The sequence below is a fragment of the Fundulus heteroclitus genome, chromosome 4 (assembly GCF_011125445.2).
Source record: "Fundulus heteroclitus isolate FHET01 chromosome 4, MU-UCD_Fhet_4.1, whole genome shotgun sequence".
NCBI classification, from domain to species: Eukaryota; Metazoa; Chordata; class Actinopteri; order Cyprinodontiformes; family Fundulidae; genus Fundulus; species Fundulus heteroclitus.
The window spans coordinates 5373475-5393617 of record NC_046364.1 but is presented as its reverse complement, the minus strand read 5'-3'; the positions used below and the strand labels follow the sequence as shown (position 1 = coordinate 5393617).

The 20143-nt window shown below is 41.2% G+C and overlaps 2 protein-coding genes across 4 annotated transcripts in view; one reads left to right on the top strand and one right to left on the bottom strand.

Moving 5' to 3' along the window:
• pacsin3 (protein kinase C and casein kinase substrate in neurons 3) overlaps nucleotides 1–10878 on the top strand; it is a 38436-nt gene extending 27558 nt beyond the window's left edge. For both annotated transcript variants that reach the window (XM_036135936.1, XM_036135935.1), the window contains 3 exons: nucleotides 669–811; nucleotides 5183–5361; nucleotides 8751–10878. In XM_036135936.1, the coding sequence (XP_035991829.1) occupies nucleotides 669–811; nucleotides 5183–5361; nucleotides 8751–8866 (438 nt within the window). In that variant the 3' untranslated portion in view covers nucleotides 8867–10878. The remainder of the gene's footprint in view (nucleotides 1–668; nucleotides 812–5182; nucleotides 5362–8750) is intronic.
• A 5216-nt stretch (nucleotides 10879–16094) lies between these two features.
• LOC105915422 (golgi glycoprotein 1a) overlaps nucleotides 16095–20143 on the bottom strand; it is a 35030-nt gene continuing 30981 nt past the window's right edge. For both annotated transcript variants that reach the window (XM_036135933.1, XM_036135934.1), the window contains 4 exons: nucleotides 19781–19888; nucleotides 19569–19689; nucleotides 19371–19477; nucleotides 16095–17439 (listed from right to left, as the gene is read on the bottom strand). In XM_036135933.1, the coding sequence (XP_035991826.1) occupies nucleotides 17272–17439; nucleotides 19371–19477; nucleotides 19569–19689; nucleotides 19781–19888 (504 nt within the window). In that variant the 3' untranslated portion in view covers nucleotides 16095–17271. The remainder of the gene's footprint in view (nucleotides 17440–19370; nucleotides 19478–19568; nucleotides 19690–19780; nucleotides 19889–20143) is intronic.

Below are 20143 nucleotides of genomic sequence, written 5' to 3'. Positions count from 1 at the left end.
CTCCACCAGAACCAGGCTCAGTGTGAACGCTCATCTGCCTCCACCCACTGGGGCTTAGAGAAGACAGAGCAGAGACACAGAAAGCTCAGAAGCTCACATTGACCCAGGAGTACTTTCTATGTTAGATGGTAATAGAGGATGATCTGCCTCCCCTGATGATGTCACAGCTAACAGAACACCAGACCAGGTGTACCTTCTATGAAGAGAAAATGACAGAGAACAAAAGTTAAAGCTGAAATAACAACAAACAATGCAGATTGGAGAGCAGTAGGAGAACTCAGCAGAGTGAGAGAAATAGACCCTGATGTCCTCCAGCAGCCTAAGCCTATAGCAGCATAACTATAGAGGTAGCTCAGGGTAACATGAACCACTCTAACTATAAGCTTTGTCAAAAAGGAAAGTTTTAAGATTAGTCTTAAAAGTAGACAGGGTGTCTGCCTCATGGACCAAAACTAGGAGTTGGTTCCACAGGAGAGGAACTCGGCCTGCTACAACCACAGAGGGACTTCAGTTTTAGTCACTGCAATATTTTAAAAATGGTTTTAAACTCCTACTGTTAAAGTTTTAGACCAAAAGATGGAATGAAGAAGATGGTGTGAGCTGCAGGCATAGAAAAAGCCAAACGGATAAAAAATAAATTGTGTTTTTTTTCTTGTCTGTGTGTGCAGGAGTGGACTCCGGAGGCAAGCCGCACCATCAGCAGGAAGGAGCGAGGAGGAAACTCTGAGGAGAACGTGGTCACCCTCACCAACATCGTGTCGTCGGGCGGAGGAGACGTCCCGCCCAGTCCCATCACAGCGGATACCGGCAGGTAGGACGGCAGCATGTGGTCGGCTCGTTGGGTTTTGTTTCCTCAAAATTTTAATGATTACGCAACAAATAACCGCAATGGTCAAACTAACTTACAACAGTCGTCTGGCTGAACATTTGCTCTTTTTAAGTGACAGAAACCTGGAGTTTAAACCTAATCCACATATTTTTTTCAGTACTGCTGAGGTCGGTTCTTAGGACGGTTCTTCCCAGAAACTTTGTGGCGGCCTATTTTTTAATCATTTCAAAACCAGTTTGGTGTTTATTGTTTGTTTTTTGAAGCTGGTTGTGTCCATCTGTCTGTTTGTGAAGTGCAGTGGACCAGAAACGGACCCTCAGCATGATACCGCCACCACCAGATGGTTTTATAAACCCAGAACCAAAACCATAATGTGGAGATCACCTCATTTCTGCTCTGGCTCATCGTTTATTCCTCCATCTCCTTTCGTTATTTTACCCTTCAGCTCTTGTGTGGCAGCATGAGTGATGACTATGACTCTGACCTAATTAAAGTCATCAGTTTCTCTTGTTTTACCTAATTAAGTCAATGCAAGGCAACGCGGCTGCAGCTGAGGGGGTTGTAATGCAACATGTATTCATGTTAGCATTTAGCAAAGAGAATTTTGTAAAACATTCGGCTCTAGCATCAATTTGAGCTTCATGTTTTAAAATTGCATCAACTTGTCATATCATTCAGAAGATGTTTTTGTTTGGACAGCAGATGGATTCGCACACTAAAAAAATTAAACTTTTTAATTACATTTTTTTTTTCCCAGAGCAGAATTTACATGTTTTATAAACTGTGACCTCCAGGTTTCTTAGACAGTTTGAAAAGTCTGGAAAACTGGAATTTTTCTTTGACTTTTTTCCAGGTCTGGATAAGTATAAAAACAAAAAAACATGTTTGTATTCCCATACTTTCTTCATACCTTAAGTTGTCTAAAGGACTTAAATCCAATAAGTCTTCATAATTAGATGTTTTTACATTAATTTATATTTAAATACCGTGTCTGTGATGTTCCTTTCTTGATTTTTAACATTTTTACCTAAAAGTACACGACTCACACAAAACTTTTTCATCAGAGTACCAATTTCAATTGAATTCAATTCTATTTATATAGTGCCAATTAATGAAACATATCATCTCGAGGCACTTTACAAAGTCAAAATCAATCATATTATATAGATTGGTCAAAAATTTCCTATATAAGTGAACCAGTTGATTGCTTCAAAGTCCCGACAAGCAGCATTCACTCCTGAAGAAGCGTAGAGCTACAGGGAGAGTCGTCTGCATTGTACATGGCTTTGCTGCAATCCCTCATACTGAGCAAGCATGAAGCGACAGTGGAGAGGAAAAAAACACCCATTAACGGGAAGGAAAAACCTCCAGCAGAACCAGAACCAGGCTCAGTGTGAACGCTCATCTGCCTCCACCCACTGGGGCTTAGAGAAGACAGAGCAGAGACACAGAAAGCTCAGAAGCTCACATTGACCCAGGAATCAAGCCAGGTAAACTTCAGCAACGTTGATCTGTCAGGTCCACAGTAGAGGGGGTTGTTCTGGTGTTAAATAATCACTAAGACGACCCTAGAAACTCTACCGGGAGTTGCCGTTGCACTGCAAAAACTGAACTAAAAATAAGTTAAATTTTCCTAAAATTAGTGTATTTGTCCTTGATTTGAGCAGGTAAATAAGATGATCTGCCAATGGAATAAGATTTTTCCACCTAAAATAGGAACAACTCATCTCCATCGTCTTGTTTCAAGTGCAGGATATCTAATTATCTTATTTTAGGGATCAAAATACTCATTCCATTGGCAGATAATATCATTTACCTGCTCAAATCAAGGACAAAAACCCAAATTTTAAGAACATTTTACTTATTTTAAGGTCTGTTTTTGCAGTGTGCCTGAAGGTTTGCTGTGTCTTCCAGCATCGTCTCCAGACGGAGGAGACTCCAGGGGACGGGCAGGTTACCCATCAGCAGCACCGGTATCTGCAGCTTTGGGCGCGGAGGACCAGGAGTCCTGCCAGAGCCCTAAAAAGGGACCTGCAGCAGGCCACTGGCGTAAATGTCTCCAAGCAAACCATTAGACGCCATCAGAGAGTGGCCAGAGGGACTCGACGTCCTCCAAATAGTCCTCAGCTCTCAGCCCCAGTTTGGGGGTCGATGTTTTTAAGGAAAAACAACGGCAGCAGGTTGCATGAAGCCTCTGCAGGACAGCGTAGTGGAACCTGCTGATCTGGATTCCTGACGTTCTGTTGAAACTGAGCCAAACTGGGACTTTTTTGTAGAGTTTTCCGCTTCGTTTTAAGGAGCTCGTCTCTCCTCTGTGCGCGCGCACGCAGATTCTCATCCTCCCTGTTTGATTTGATTTAGGGGTCGGCGGCGGCTGTTGACGTTATGTAAAGCTTTAAAACAGCATGTCTCTGTGGGCTGTTTAGTCCAGACTGAACAGAAGACTACCATTATCTCCTGTGGGTGTGGGTGTGTGTGAGGGAGCCGGCGTGTAGTTTACTCCCAGCTGTCTCCCTGCGGAGCTTTCCTCTCCAACAAAACAGTCTCTAATGAGGAGCTGGAAAGCTGAGTCTGTATCCATGTGTTGCTCATGCTGGGAGAGGCTGCGTCACGTTTTTAAGGATAAAAAAAACAAAAAATCTGCGTTAGAAACGTTAGATAACATCAAATGTGAGAACTGTGAATGTTAATTAGCGCAGCAGAAACTAAACCTCGTGGAGCTGCTAGATGTAATAACAGATCTTCTATGTTTCCTGAAAAGTATCATCAGAATACTTTCCAGGAAACACAGCCGACTCTGCTTCATATATACGGTTTAAAACGAAAAAGGAACAATAAAACTCAGAATAACAGCTTATATCCCTCTAGACCCTCTCTGGATTTTTTTGTAATCCATCAAAAGTAGTTTTTAACCAGGGGGTCCTCAGATTTTATGGTATCTTAACTGGTTTTTCTCTGGACGATTAGAGCTGTTGACCCAAAGCCCAGGATGTCGTGCTGCTCTGGTTGGAAACCAGACGAGTGGACGAACATTTTCTGACCATTATGTCTTGAAAATCTGGGAGAAATCCTTATAATATCCTCTGCAGGACCTGCTGGATCCGTCATTCTATGGTGGAGCAGCTACTAAATACTATTTTTTTTTTTTAGCTATTGCCCCTTAAAAGTAATCTTTTTGGAGGTATAATGATGTTTTCTGCCTCACACTGTATCTGTATCTGTTCACATATTCGACTTGGTTAAGATTTTCACCGTTTACCCCGAGTAGAAACACCACAATTTATGCCATTAGCTCAAGGATTTAAAATAAGGTTTTATAACTATTGCTGTTAAAGTAATCCATTGATAACATTTTAAATGTAGTCTATAAAATGTATTGAATATTGTTGATTTTAACACAGACTAATTTGAAGACCTTCTAAATTTATTAGTAGAATTCGTTTCAAGTTAATTAGTTTATTTTGCAGAAAGTGATTAATCTTTGCCGTTTTTCCTTTTTCTCTAGAGTAAAATGCTGATATTAGCTGGTTAGTCAGGCTTATCTGCTCTGGTAGCCACAAAGTTTTCCCAAACAGCCCAAAGTGGTCTTTTGTGTAATTATAGGAGACATGTTTCAGCCAGCCAGTCTGCAATAGGGCTGCACGATATGGATAAAAAGCATATTAATAAAATAGAAATCATATTGATCTATATTGATAATTATCAACAAATTCAAAACATATGTTTTAAGAGCAGCCCTGACCATTTTATACTGTTGCTTTATGACCTATTTTTAGATACAGATACACACAAACGCTGAATTCAAACTCAACCCTTTATTCAACAAACTTTTACCAAAACTGCAAGTTTTTTTAAAAAGAAAAAAAGAACGTTTGCTCTCTGAACTCTTTGAAGGGGGCGGAGCTTGGTGACATTCCTGGGTCTGCGTTATGATTGGTTGGGAGGATTAATAACTATAATATTAACCCACAATATAGGTATTTAACTTTTATTGACCCCTTTTTTCCATCATCGATATACTTCTATATGATATATATTGTTACTGAATCATCATCCAGCCCTAGTCTCTGCAGGGCCTTCATCCAATCGGTGTCTCTGTGTGAGGGACAGTGGGACAACGGGAAAGGTGTTCTCCAGAAGTCCTCCATCGCCTGAGGCCGTCGAACATTAAAACATTAGACGGCACAGATTATAAAAGGCTTAATTTCAGCTGAGCTGAGCTAGTTTCCAGTCAGAAACCTTTAAATATCTTGTTTTTTTGCCAGGAGGTGTTTGTTGTAGCGTCGGAGCTGCAGGGAACGTCACAATCCTGACCTTTTCATGGATCTTCGTGTCTCCTCGTCTCATTCTCAGGGGGAAAGATTACTCATCGGACTGGTCGGATGAGGAGAGTCCCAAGAAGGTGCTGGCGGTGAACGGCGTGGGGGAGGCGGACGACAAAGACGAGGAGGAGCAGGCGGAGGAGGGGGTGCCGGTGAGAGCGCTGTACGATTACACGGGCCAGGAGTCGGACGAGCTCAGCTTCAAAGCAGGTATTAACCCCAGCTAATGCTTTTCACACTGCAGAGGCATCACAGGGTGGAAAATCAAATCAGTTCGTCTCTAAAGATGGGCTTTAAAAATATTTCATAAAAATAGATTTTCTGTGTTTTTTTTTAGGTTATTTCAGTTACGTTTTTGTTGCTCAGTTCTGCCTGGGATGCCTTTTTATGGCATATTTACCCAACTTATGGTCGTTTGATGCATGAGCGCTGATGCATCGATGCTTTACAAGAACATGAATGGCTTAATGGCTCCATCTGAGAAACATGGCAGCTTCTCTAACGGCGAGATTATGAGGGGACGACTTTGCAGCTTTGCTTCATTTGTAAAATGTCTAAGTTAAACAAGCATAAATTGACAAATCAGAGCAACAACTAAAGGATGTTTGTGTGTTTCTGAAACACTTAACCTTGTTTTTTTAAATGCATGACAGTCACAGCTGTGACCGACTAACACCTCCACTGTAACAGATGCACAGAGTTAACTAATTAAATATTACTTTAAAGAAGGATGTGAATGTGCAGTTGGATAGATTTGCATCGCTCCAAACACTTTTAATAAGCCTAACGTTTTTCCACTTGATCTGTAAAATTTAATGCATCCAGAAATATTTGGAGGAGCAACAACTTAGCATTTTATGCTACTGTTGCTCATGTATGAAATCAATTTATTTTAAGCAACAACTTTTTAAATACGATAATGGGATGTGAGACCCTAGAGGCCATCGGTGGTATTGCATTTTAAAACACTTTACATTCAGATTCACTTCTCAGAGCAATAAATTTGTAATTTTTTTTCTTCTCTAACCCAAACATTAATTATCATTTTAGTTCAGCTCCGCTTCATTAAATTGGCATTCATCAGCAGATTTATTGTGCTTCGTATGTATTCCACCTGACAATTATCTGCTTGTTGATATTTTCTGTGAGCTAAAACATTAAAAACTTAAAATATTTCACCAATTTGAGCTGGAGAGCTTGTCTGTGCAGAAAATTATCGGAGGCCGACATTTGTTTTCCTGGATTTTAGAAGAAAAAGCGAACATCTGAATCTTTTCTAGAGCAAATCTGGAGCCAGAGAACAGCTCCTGTTTCTATCCTGAGTGAAGAAAATGTTTTCACCATCATGTTTAAAGCTCCTGAAACGGTGACTGTTGGTCAGTGAACGGTTTTTGATATTCCACTTTGGCTAAACTACTAAGTTAAGCCTAATAATATTACAAGTCTCGCTTTATAAACCATGCTTAACGCACTGCGTGTAGCTCCAGTCTGCAAAACTTACAGAGTTCAGAAGCTGAAGATGTCGCTCGGCTTTATGAAAATGATCCTCAGACGTTTCAGTATCAGCAGCAGTTGTTTGAGTTTTGCTTTAAACTTGGTGAATAAATCCAGTTTATGGGGCAGTTTATACAGATCAGATGTAGGAAATGTTCAGAATCTGCTTAAAGACGCTTTTAAATCTGCAGCTGGTGCTTATACACCCAGAATGAAGCAGAATTTGTATTCGTCTCTAAATACAAATCAGAACATATTCAGGGAAATTCTAAAATTAGGCCTGTCGACTGCTGATTAACCCTTTTAACATCACCATCTGTCAATATTCATCTGCTGTTTACAAACCCTGATGGAGGATAAACGCGTCCTGACGTTTTGTAGCCGTGTTTCTACGTATAGATCAGATGTTACAGATGCACACTAAGTCAGTCATTTCAAATTATATCTGTTCTGTTTTGTTTTAATAAAAAACCACAATGACTAGATTTATTGAAAAAACTGCAAACGAGAGTTAAAGTTGGGTTTGCTATTTAGCTTTTATGGAAAACTATAACTTGCTGATGACCCTTTTAATACCCGCAGCTGGTGTTTATACATCTGGCTGGAAACTGTTTATTTTACTGCTCTATGTGCAGATGGACAATGAAGACGCTGCTCAGCAGTGAAACGTGTTCTTGCACTTTGACTGTTTTAATAATAATCATCTTTGTTGTCGATGCAACATGCAGTCCAATGAAACGAGTTCTGGACTCGTTTCATTGGACTGCCATTGGAAAACCAAACTAGTGCTTAAATGTTGTTGTTTTTTTTTTTTTTTTTCTAGGGTCAGGTTAACACCAACCATGGTGCTAACCTGACCCTAGCCAGATTGATATCCGCCTAGGTTCACTCACATCCATCTGGGACATCTCCCATAGAGAGTGATTTCTCCAACCCATTTTATTGTCCAGCCAATCAGGACGCAGGGCTGGAGTTTCATAGATGTGACGTAGTGGAGAAGCGACCGTGAGACTGATTTGATTCAGACAACAATGGCGGCTCGCATGGAGGAAGCAAGCGTTAGCATTGATGCTGCTATTTCTTCCATGTTGTCCAATCTACCTAATATTGTTTAATTAAAAGAACATCAGAGAACACCTCTGAAGGCTTTTGTTGGTGGAAACCATGTTTTCGCCCTTCTACCGACCGGATTTGGCAAGTTTTGTTTTCCGGGGCGCGTCCGCGTCTGCTGCGGACGCGCCCCGGAGCGGTTAGCGGTTAGCGCCAACCATAGTAGGAGGCCTTTAGTCCTCGACGCGGTCGGCCCGGGATCGACTCCGACCCGCGGCGCTTTGCCGCCTGTCTTTCCCCCTCTTCCTGTCAGCTCACTGTAAAAAAAACGCGTGCCACTAGAGCCGCAAACACATAAAAAAAAAAAAAAAAAAAGTTTAGTTTTTTCCTGCGTCGCTCTCACAGCGTCACGGGTTAGCTTCAGTGTGAGTGGTTAAAATAGCACGTCGATAAAGATGACAGACAAGTGGCTTATCCAATCATATGCAAGAATTTTTGATAAGGCCCAGCCTTCTGAAACGCCGTTACTATGGATCTGTCCCAGATTTGGCTAGGGTCAGGTTACCATGGTGTAGCACAAGGACCGATTCGGTGGAGTAGCATGTAGCTTTGTGAGAAATGGTTGTTTTTCTCTTATTCTGGTGTTAAAGGTGACTGTTGGGCTGGAGACACTTACCTTTCGTAAAGGTAAACAGGTTTTTTATATGTTTTGATATAAAACAATGACTTTTGAAGAAAACCCTCATGCGTTTGTCCCTTAATAGCTTTTTTTTTATGACTATGTTAGAGTAGGGGTAAAGAAGTGCTGAGGTGTGCGTTGGAAACAGACCAGGAAACGGTTTTAAAGACAAATAAAAACCACAGATAATTGGCAAGGATGCTCTAGTTTATGCTTAAAGTATTTGTCTCCAGCCAGCCAATAGGATTCCCAGGATTTCTCAAAGGGATAGATCGGTTTTCTGTGTCCAGCCTCGTTAATTCGCCCCCTACAGGAGTCGGGGGAGCAGAGACAAAATGTGCATTAATGTGTTCAACTTTCCTCCCGTTCCCTGCAGGCGACGAGCTGCTGAAGCTCGGAGAGGAGGACGAGCAGGGCTGGTGTAAAGGACGGCTGAGGAGCGGCCAGGTCGGCCTCTACCCCGCCAACTACGTCCAGGTCATCGCTTCCTGATGGCTCCGCCCCCCTGGTCAACTCAGCCAATCCGAACGCTGCACACAGACTGCCCGGATCAAGTGAAAGCTTCCAGTCCTGACCAGAGTAGACCGTTTCAGGATCCTGGCTGGGAATCCTCCTTTACTGTCATCTGAGCGACATTTTAGTCGGGCCTTGTTGAGAAAGCCTGTTTTACTCGCCTGACAGAGGAGAGGACAACAGAACTACACCATCTGCCAGCAGAGTCATCCAACGCTAGTAGGAAACGCACAAATGCATATTCCCCCCTGCAAAAAGACAGTCAATCCGCAGCAAGCGGCGCACCAAAAAAATGGATTTATCTTTTAAATTTAGTCATTTGAACATTTTGGAAAATTTCTACCATGTCAGAATAAAAGTCCAGCTCGCATAAAGCTAGGCCTTAGAGCTGGTTAGCATAGCTTAGTGTAATTATGCTAAGCTCCTGTGCTTATCGCAATATCGCATCTAAAGTATTTTGAGAAGCTTTAATTAACAAATGCTCCCATTTCTGCACATGCGAAACATGCCGGTGAAAGTTTTTTCCCTCTAGCCTATAGGTTTTTGTGGATCTACCACCTAGTGGCCACCAGTGCAATTGCATGCTCAAGATCTTCCTCTCTTGGTTTTAGTGGCTGGAAAATAGACTTTAAAGGGACAATGAGTTTTGATTTTATACAGGGCTCGGTGAAACATTTGTCAGTCAGTATTTTGCTTTCAGTAGGTTGTTGTTGGAACAGTTTCGGTTTAGAGAATTCAGAGAAAACCTTTTTTGTAAATAAAGTAAAAGAGACCATTGTTAACTAACTTGATGTGACAGCACAAAATGACAAAGCATTTTCTGGAAATGTTAGAAGTCTTTCATTTATCCTAAATTGGTACAAAAACAGAGTCTGATCTGACTATGAGTTACCGTCACTCTTTAGATGTTAATAATCAATATCTTACCTTCAGTAGAATCAGAACTTCTCCAGTTAGGAGATTTTAGGACAACTAGTTCACAGAACCCCATTGTTTAAAATAAATTAAGGTATTCCTTTGAGATGAAAAGCCAAATTCCCGATAATCAGTGCCTTAGATAATTAGGCCAGAAAATGTGCATCGCATCCCGTAAATTCACAGCGCCGCTCTTTTTGAATAAATACCATGCAGCAAATAAACAGCACAGCCCCCGTGTGTCACTGATCTACAATCTTCTGCAAATGAACAGCACCGCCCTGTGGTGGACTGTGGAACTACATCCTATTGATAAACAGCGCCACCCTTTGTTTGACCGTGGAACTACATCCTATAAATGAACTTCAGATTGACTAAGGAATTGCATTTTATAAATGTGCAGCACCATCGTTAGTTGGCTGAAGAATTACGTACAATTAACGAACAGCGCCACCCTTTGTTTGACTGTGAAACTACATCCTATAAATGAACAGCGCCACCCTTCAGATGGACTGAGAAACTGCATTTCATAAATGTGCAGCACCATCGTTGTTTGGCTGAAGAACTGCATCCCTTCAATGAACAACGCCGCCCTACTGTTTGGCCAAAGAACTGCATGCTCTAAATAAAGCTCTTCACTCTTTAGACAGTAATTCTGCTGCTCTGCTGTTTGAATAAAAAAGAAACAGCTGGGAGATGGTTTAATATTCGGATACCTGAACGTAAACTGGATGTTGCCGGCAGCACCGACCTGGTTTCTGTTTCCACCCTCTAGTTTAATTCGATCGTATTTTAAGTTGGCTTTTCAAGTTACTCTGGTTTTGGATGTGACGCTTTCTTTTTAAAAGAACAATAACAGTTTATATTAACCTCTGAGTATGGACAGTTTAATTGTTGCCACTTATTTCTTAGACATTTTAAGACTAGATTTTTTCTTTACAGTCTGTTTCCTTTTCACTATTCCTCCTGGGGGGTAATTGTAACCAGCGAGAAGTTTCTTTTTTTAAAAACTGTTTGGCTGTGAACACAACAAATTGACCTCAGTCACATAAACCAAGTATAGATAATTCTGTTTTTTTTTTTTTAAACCTTTTGTTGGTATCATTTTCTTGGGATTTGGTTTGTTTCATGTTTAAATTTTGGTTTCTGAGGAGAGGCTTCTCTGTCCTGCTGATCCGAGCATGTCTGAACACTAATAAGAGATTTAAAACTTTAAAAGCTGATGCACGCTCCTGAAGTCTTTCCTAAAGCGTAGCATGTACATAACGTGGGAGAAATAAACCGAGCTTGCTGCCGTTAAACCTTTCCGACTCAGTTTCTTCTGTCATCGGTACAGCGAGAGTTTAACCGATTTCCTCTGATTTAAATGTAGCTGAAAATAAGGTTAATATAAAAAAAAGTTTATTTCTGACACAAAATAATTGTGCATCTGAAAATATTTACACCCCTTTAACTTTGCCATAGATTCTCACATTATAACCACAAACTTTAACATATTTTAGTTGGAGTTTTTTGGGATGCATAACTTAAGTGCAGGAATGATTATTCAGGGTATTTTTTAGATTAGATTAGATTAAACTTTATTGTCATTACACAGGTACAGGTACAAGGCAACGCAATGCAGTTTAGGTCTAAACAGAAGTGCAATAGCAGCAAGTGCAGGATATACAATGGTTCCATAAGTACAGGACATGGGTTTTTACTGAATAAATATAGAGATGTATACTATTAAAAACAGAATTTTACTGATAGATTTGTCCTATGAATATAATATATAGATAACTAGTATTGTGAACTAAATTTACAGCTGGATATGTACCGAATATAATATACAGGTGGGTAGTACTATAAATAGTTTTACAGATATGTACAATAGCATAATATACAGATGATTGTTATATATAGGCAGAATTGTGAGCATAATATACAGGTAGCTATTACTACAAAATGTATAAATAAAGTTTGGACAGAAGCTATTTAAAGTGCAGTGGAAGGTAATTAAGGTAATTGCAAATATTGTACACAATTGGTACTGTGAATAAACAGTCAGCAGTGCAAATTAAAGTTTTAAGAAAAAATAACTTGCAAATAGTGGCAGTCATTTGTTATACGGTAAGCCAATTTACTCTAATACCCCTGAATAAAATCCAGTGCGACCGACTGCCTTCAGAAATCACCTAATTGGTAGACGGGAGCCCAGCGTGTATAATCTGATCTTAGTACGAATGCGTTGGTTCTCTTTCCTGGAGGGTTTGTTGAAGAACATTCCTGAGCTAACGGCTCCTTTAAGAGAGGTTGGGAAGAAAGTTCTTTTAATCAGGACGAGGGTAGGGGAGCAACGATTACAGGAAAACATTTGAGCTACTATATTCATCACGATTAACCTTCATTTTCCTTGTAATTCTTAACGATTTTAGCCTCTCGGCCACTAAATAAACAAACCTGGTGAGGCCATTAAAAGGAAGTTAGTCCACTCAAAAGGCATATTTCTGACATACAGAGGGAGAATGCATGACGTCTGAGATATGTCCACATATCGCAGACATGGAGTTTTTTCGATCGCAATAATGCACATTCTAATTTTGTGACAATTGCAACTCTTGGGTCAAATGATAAAATAATCATCTGACTGAAGTTCTGTTAAATCCACCGTCTAACTAAGCCTAGGCCTGCGGTAACTCTGGAGGAGCTGCAGAGAGCCAGGACTCTGGGGGAGAAGCTGTTGTCAGTGCAGCTGATGTATGGACCACAAATCTGGGCAGAAAGAGCAAAAATTTCAGTTTCTAGACATACAAAGCTGGTAGAGATGCAGAGGAGCGTCTCTGCTAAAGCCACAACATGTTTTGAGTCGGGTAGACTATAGAAATGAGGCTCATGGATTAACCTCACATACACAAGCGCACTCTTACAAACACCTACAGGTGTTTGGATTCAGGTACTTGCAGATTCACTTCTATACAGAAAACCCCAATTATCATCTTCAGCTGTCACTTTATACATGTATTAATTAATACTGAATATTCTTCAGTGATAGTATGAAGGTGTTGCTTGTTTGAACCTGTAAAACTTTATCGGCTGGTTCTGCTGTTCTTTTCATCTCTCTGAGTTTGCTTCTTCACCTGCAGAGGATGTATAACTCTCTCCCTCTTCTTCACCTTTTCTCCTTTTTTTTCCTCCTCCTCCTCTACCTTCTTGTTTCAATGTCCGTGTACCATGAAATATTCCCTTCATAAATTATAATAAAGCCTCTTGCATGTATAAACCAAGCGGAGCACTATGACTAAGGAATTGCATTTTATAAATGTGGAGCCTTACTGCTTTTGCAGTAAGGCTCCACTTGTGAAAGTAAAATTGTTTTTTTTTTGGCATTAAGACAATTCTTAATACTAGACTGACAGGACAAAAAAAAAGGTACAAATTTGTCCCTCCAGCTCAGGCATTTAATGCAGATTGAGCTGAACGTCTGTGGAGGAGCAGCGGGAGGAGAGTCACAGGCAGACTGTCAACTTTAGCCGCTGAAGTTGATTTTATGTTATCTGCCCCCTTTACCTAAAACTATATATCACTTTAGGTAAATGCGGCAGATAACATAAGTTTCTTCTTCTTTCTGCTCCCTTTCATTCACGACTTCAGAATGTTTTTTTTTTTGTTTGAACACAATGAATGAAAACATTTTTTAAATAAAGAAATCTTCATAGCTCACTGTATGTATCATAGTCTCAGGAAGTTGTAATTGGGATTGAGACCCAAGAACACAGACGATAATTATGTTGGCTTCTTTTGGTCTTTTAATAATGTCCTCTTCATACCTTCTGGAGTAATGTTAGTTTTTATGCTTATGTGTCCCACAGGTCTTTGTGATGAGCTGGCATTGGTCACTCAATGAGCTCACTCATACTGCCCCCTGGTGGTGGGAAAAGGCAGCTTTCCAGTTCAGAAGCACTGATTATTTTTTATGTTTTTACTTTTTGGACAATTTGTTGGGAAAAGGAGTGTTTATCTGATCTGGGATGAGAGTCGGCTCCTAAGACTGAGGCTGTGGTCCTCGACCAGATCAAGCCCTCTGGGTTGGGGGTCAGTATCTGGTGTCTTTCACCGGTGATGGATGGAACGAGATGGAGAGATGAATCGTGGCTTTGTCTGGAGCAATGTGGGCGATGCTCTGGTCTGTTGTGATGAAGAAAGAACTGAAGCAGGAAGCAACACTTAAACAGGCCCATCTTCATTGTGACCCTCACCTAAGGTCATGGGGTCTGAATCACGACCGAAAGAACGAGATCCTGGATGCAAGCAGCGGAAATGAACTTCCTCCTGAGCAGGGATTTTAACTAAGAGTCAGAGCTCACCTTAACTTTGTTATGCAAACACATTTTAATGCATTTATTGTTTTAAATCACAGTAAATTGAAGTATGATCGAAAAGGAAGAGCAACTAATACAGGGTGCTTGCTCTTTTTCCAAATTAAAATTCCAGACTTTTTCAAAACGGATATTTTTCCCCCCCCCCCCCAAGACCTTAACTTTATGTACTTGTATACTTGTGTGCCTACTGCCTACTTCATTGGTTGAGATTGTACAAACTGTTTATTAGAAATGTTAATTTTTATAGGCTAGTATTCAATGAACAAATGCATTATTCACAGTAAATTATGCTTTTACTGATGAAAACGTTTCAAAACATGAAAATCACAAGTACATGAATTTCACATCAAACAAGTGTTTGATTCCATTAGGCGAATACAGTACGTGACCAGTTAGTAAAATTATAGTTTTATAGCCTACCTTCCTATTTCTCATTTCACAATGCCTTTGAGCATACTGTAAAATTCTACCATACATTTTTTCCCCATACTTTATTAAGACTTTCACACAAAATTCAAGACTTTTCAAGGTCTGGAAAACAGTGTTTCAAAATTCCATACTTATTAAGACTTTCAAGACTTGCGCAAGCACCCTGTAATAACATTTCGATGCAGCTCACAGGAGGGTTGTGGTATTTTGTTGATGGTTTGGGCATCTGATCAGAACGCCCCCTGGACCTTCCTTTGGGGGTCCAGTGGGGTTAGCAACCTGAGCTTGGATAAGATGATGGACATTTCTGATCCGTCCTACTGGGATGTCTGCAGAGGAAATACGCTTCTTCTACCTCCGGGGCTTCGGACAGAACAAGATAAACGAGTGTCGCCATCCCTGTGAACGCAGGAGTTCTGCTAGCTGCTGCTGTGGAGCATGGAGGTGTGTGCGAACGTTGCTACCTGTAGTCCTTGGAGCCGCTTACAGGCAATTTCTGCCAATATAAGCAGCATATTATCTGTAAATTTACCCAAAAGTCGGCCCATGCAATCCTCAGATTAAATGAAAAACCCCCAAGAACTTTAATGAGTTGTTGGGGTTAACGCTGTTGATACACTCTGAGAAAGGCTGACCTAGTAGGGGTCTTCAACGTCCAGAATCCTGCAGCTTTCACGTTGTGTCTAACTTCCAACACGTCTGAGGTAGGGCTGAACAATTAATCGCATTTTCAATATAATCGAGATTTAAAAAAACGCAATTTCCAAATCGCAGAGTCTGCAATTTTTGGCTATGTAACAATTAGTGAATCAGACGCGTCCATTAGGTGTCAGTAAAATGTTTAAAGTGGGTTTGCCTCCACATGGAAGGGAAGACAGTTGCAGCAGTGAGATAATCTAATTTTATTACTTGTTTTAGAGTTTATATAATCATACATAGCATTAAGTTCTGGTCAATCAGTTTAATGTAGACTTGTTTGTTGGTTGAACTTTGTGTTCAACAAGGATTGATGTCCAAATCAACTAAAAGCTGTTCTCTTGAACAAAATTCTGATTAATAGAAACATTAAAAGTTCTTGTTTTAAATAATCCTTGTTTACAAACATCTTTATTTGGATGCCATTTTTGTTGCTTGTGGTTAATGCAGAGAAAAGTCAAAATTGCAATTTTGGTTGAAATATATTGTAGGCAGAACGCAATCATTTCTGCTCTGAGTTTAGACGCTGTGGGTCTTTTAGCAACTAATCTGCACAGCGAGGAAACAAAATGATTTGTTGTTTGTATATGTTTAAAAAGACATGATAAATTAAACTGGAAAAAAAAAATAAAAAAATCGCATTAAATCGCAATATTAAGAAAAAAAAAAAATCGCAATTAGATTATTTTCCAAAATCGTTCAGCCCTAATCTGAAGCTAATAAACTCAGGTGTGTTTTTTCGGTTTCTTTCAGAAACTTAAATAATTCTAGATAATTACTGAAAATAAATCAGTTTGAGGCAAATATCTGAAAACTGCAGACATTTTTTTTTATTAAATTGACGACTTGAATCTGTACAGCAAAATTTAGACATCACAATAATTAATCTGTTCTCCATACTGAATGGCATATTTAAAAAAAAACCCACACTTTATTAACTCTGTACAAGCTGAAAATACAAGAAGAGAGAAAAAAAAAAAACTCCTTATCAAGCAACGGACAGTTAGCCTCCGACTGGATAATGTTCTTCCCTCGTTCAGTGGAAACCTTCTGAAAATAAAGACGTGCTACACATTCACTCAATCCCTCAGAGAAATTCAAGTCAAAAATATTAGCTACAGGAATTTAGATTAAAGCAAATCAAACATGTAGATCTGAAAGTTATATTTTCACATCTTGGTTACCTTGCTGAGATCCAGGCTGTTTCTATACTTTGAAAGAATTAATTAGGAGCTGATTGAGAGATTAAAACATTTTTGTTTTATGGTGAAAATCTAAAATAAAAAACAACTTCAACCTAGTTTTTGGTTCACTTCTGCTTATATTTCTGTTTTCCTCCCTCCAGATGAACAGAAGAAATCTTCCCACACGGTCAAAGCAAAGTGCAACATCATCTGCAAATCAGGTCACCTGCAACAAAAAAAATCAGACGGCAAAGTAAAAAGTGCAATGAAATTAGAGTTTAGCTTAAATTAAAATGTTGTTCATGAAGGCCGGCTCGGAGTCGCTGACGCAGACGGACGCTATCTACGGAGCTTCATGACAAGATGTGCTTCAAACGATTAGGATCAACTCAAAAGAGTTTAACGGCTAGTTCGCCTGCAGAGAAATACGCAGCAGCTGCCAAACAAAAAAAAACAAAAAAAAAACGAGTTAGCCAGAAATATACCGAAACAAACGGTCAGGACTGAACCGTGAGGTCCCCGGCCACAGCGTTCATCGAGACGTTCAAACACGACCGACGGCGTCGTCTTCATCGATCCGTAACTCTTTGAGTTCAGAGAAGTCCAAAACGGAGGCTCAAGCATTTGGTTTTCTACAGCGGAGGGAGGGGGGGGGGTTCGGGTGTGGCGTTGGCACCGTTAACGTCGGCTGTTTGCAGACCAGGCAGCTGAGGGGGGGAGACTGAGGAGGAGGAAGAGGAGGAGGAGGAGGAGGAGGAGGGGGCGAGCAGTCTGTTCTTTCTGGACCGCGACCTTCTTTCTACCGGTTCTTCAGTTCCCTCGTCACGCGCTTGGTGATGCGACCGCACAGCAGCCCCACCAGGAACAGGACGCACACGCTCAGCGCCATCATGAGCAGGATGTAGTTCTTGGAGGGCGACGTCATCACCTGGACGGCGAGGTCTGAGAAGCTCTCGGCTGGCGCCACCTGCAGGGCAGAGGGGGGAAAAAACACCAGACGCTTTACGACGTCGTGTGGCTGCCAATCACGTACGGCGCTCTGTGAAAGTGTTAATGTCTAACTCTTGGACTGAATGTATTTTAACGCAGATGCATTCAAATAGTCACCAGAGTAAAGAAATGTATATTATGTGAATTATGTGCGCCGTTTGGAAGTAATTTCGATAAAACTTGCTGTATAAGCGAAAAAGCCAGAACATTTTTCAATCGGTGACGTCACAAACAGAACCGTGCATCCGGCTGCTAACACTACGACTTTAGCTACCGATTTATTAAATTTAATTAATAACGCTTACCCTACGTACAAAAAATGTAACAAAAAAATGTCTCATACATCTATAAACTCCACCTCAAGCATCGGCGACTCCGATACCGAATATATATACGAAGAAACGGAGTTTGAACAAGGTGAACCTGAGGAGACTATAGCTAACGCTGCCCATGCTCCATTGTAAGTACTCCTCAAAATTCTCGCTCGTGAAGTGTGAATTGCATAAAACACTTTTGTCACTGCCGGCAATCCAGTCCTTTTCGCGTTTCTTTTACGAATTTATCCTATTTTTTTCGAACCTTTTGATCCACCGGCCAAGTATGTAGCGCTACTTTCTGGCCTGCACTAGACCGCGGTGAAGTTGGTTTGACATTGGACATTCAAGCTCCGCAGAGTCAGCAGAGTACTCTTGAGAAACAAAAATCAAATCAGATTTGTTGACGGTCCCATCGCGTATGGGAGAAGGGAGCAGCTGAGAGGCGCTGGCCGAAATCGGAGTCCTTCAACCGGATCAACCGTGAGCTAGATCCCGCTGACTCCGCGGAGCTTGAATGTCCAATGTCAAACCAACTTCACTGCACTCTGCACTACAGCCACTAACTACGCACCTAGAAGGCATTTTATCTTGTAATTACTTCGGCGATTTATTTTTAAAAGCGCTTGCTCAAAGTAGACGTGGATCAGCAGATTTGGTGTGTGAAAGAAAATACTGGAAAACATGCATATATCCTTGTTCGCTGTACCTGTTGTACAACGTAAACAATGTGTGTTTCTATGCAAGTTCCCTTCGCGCGTTCTCGGTGTTCTTGAACTGACGTCACACGTAGGAAACGGCCGATCGTAAACAGAGGCAGCACTCAAACGCGGAATACCATAATCGGTGTAAAAAAAATGCGCAATATTTCATATTTAAACTTAATTTGAACACTTTTGATACACTATTATTCAAAATTCACCTTGTTGTTATTCAACGGTTTTCAGGATTTTTTTTTTCAGTCCAAGAGTTAGACTTTAATGTTGGCGGTTTGGAGCAGCGACGCATTTCTGGGAAACGGCGACGGAAATGGAGCAGAATTGAGCGGTGGAAGGTTTAATCTTTAAATATCATCACACTTTGACACAGCACCCCCACCGGGTTAAATGGAGAGCATCTCTGAACATTTGAAAATTCTGCCACAGTTGGATTTGGGACTTTACTTTGACTAGGCCGTTTTAACACGGTAACACAACTTGATCCAAAACCAAGTCTTTGCAGCTTCTAGCATATTTTTTTCTGCCCAGAATTTTCCAGCAGTAGCTTCACTTATCGACTCTGGCCCTGCTGAAATCTCTCTTTCTCTCTCTCTGGGTTAGGGATTGTCTGGGGGACGTGCAGTGCTGCTTTTCCTTCCTGCATCGGGTTGCTTTTCAGCCAGAAACTTTAGTTTGGGTCTCGTCTGACCAGGGCACCTTCTTCCACGTGTTTGCTGCCTCTCCTACACAAAGTAGCTTGTGGCTATTCTCGCTATTCCGCCACATTTGTGGAGTCCACTAGCTGTCTTGTGGGTCTCTGCAGCTCCTCCAGAGTGGCACCTCTTTTTTTTTTTTTTTTTTTTATGCATGTTCCTGTGTGAAAGCCGAGGAGTTACCTTGGCAGCGTAGCTCCACATGTCTATGCGATCCTGGAGTCTTTTCTTGCACTCGGGTTGCAGACGGATCCTCTTATCCTGCAGCGCCTCCATCAGACACGACATCTCTGCGGGAAGCACAGCCTCGTAAAACATGGGTTTTTCTATCCTAACTGCATGCTGGGTAAAGACGGAGGACATTGTGCGGACGTCACCCACGTCGCCCCCTGCCAGGCGTGATGGCGGCACAGTGGTGCTTGAGGTCCAGAGCGCAGGCCGTGTGGAGCACCGGGTCCACGAAGATGTCCGCTTTACTCTCCTTCAGCATGTTCAGCACCTCCTGTCAATCAACAGACCACAGTCGGGGTTCTCCACATCCTGATCCTGCAGGGAAACGTGCAGACGGGACCATCTTGGTGCAGGAGGCTCACCTTTTTGCAGGCTTCCTGTTTGATTTTCAGGAGGTTGCCTTTCAGGCACTCCTCCACCTGACCCGTTTGCTCCTGAGCAGCCGCCTCCTCCGCGCACAACCTGGAGATCTGCAGGAATCAAGAAGTGGGAAATGTGGAAATAAGTGCAATCTAACAAGGTTCCTGTGGCCTGGTGACCCAGAGCATCACAGATCCTCCAATGTACTTAACGGCATTAATAGGTGAGTGAATCTCATGTCTACAACACCTTTTAGAATAAAAATGACCGTTATTGTCCCAAAGTGGGCAACATTCAGGCAGAAAAGAAAGACGCAGACACAGAAGGAGGCTGTGCTGGAAGAAATGTCCTACAGTGATGCCACA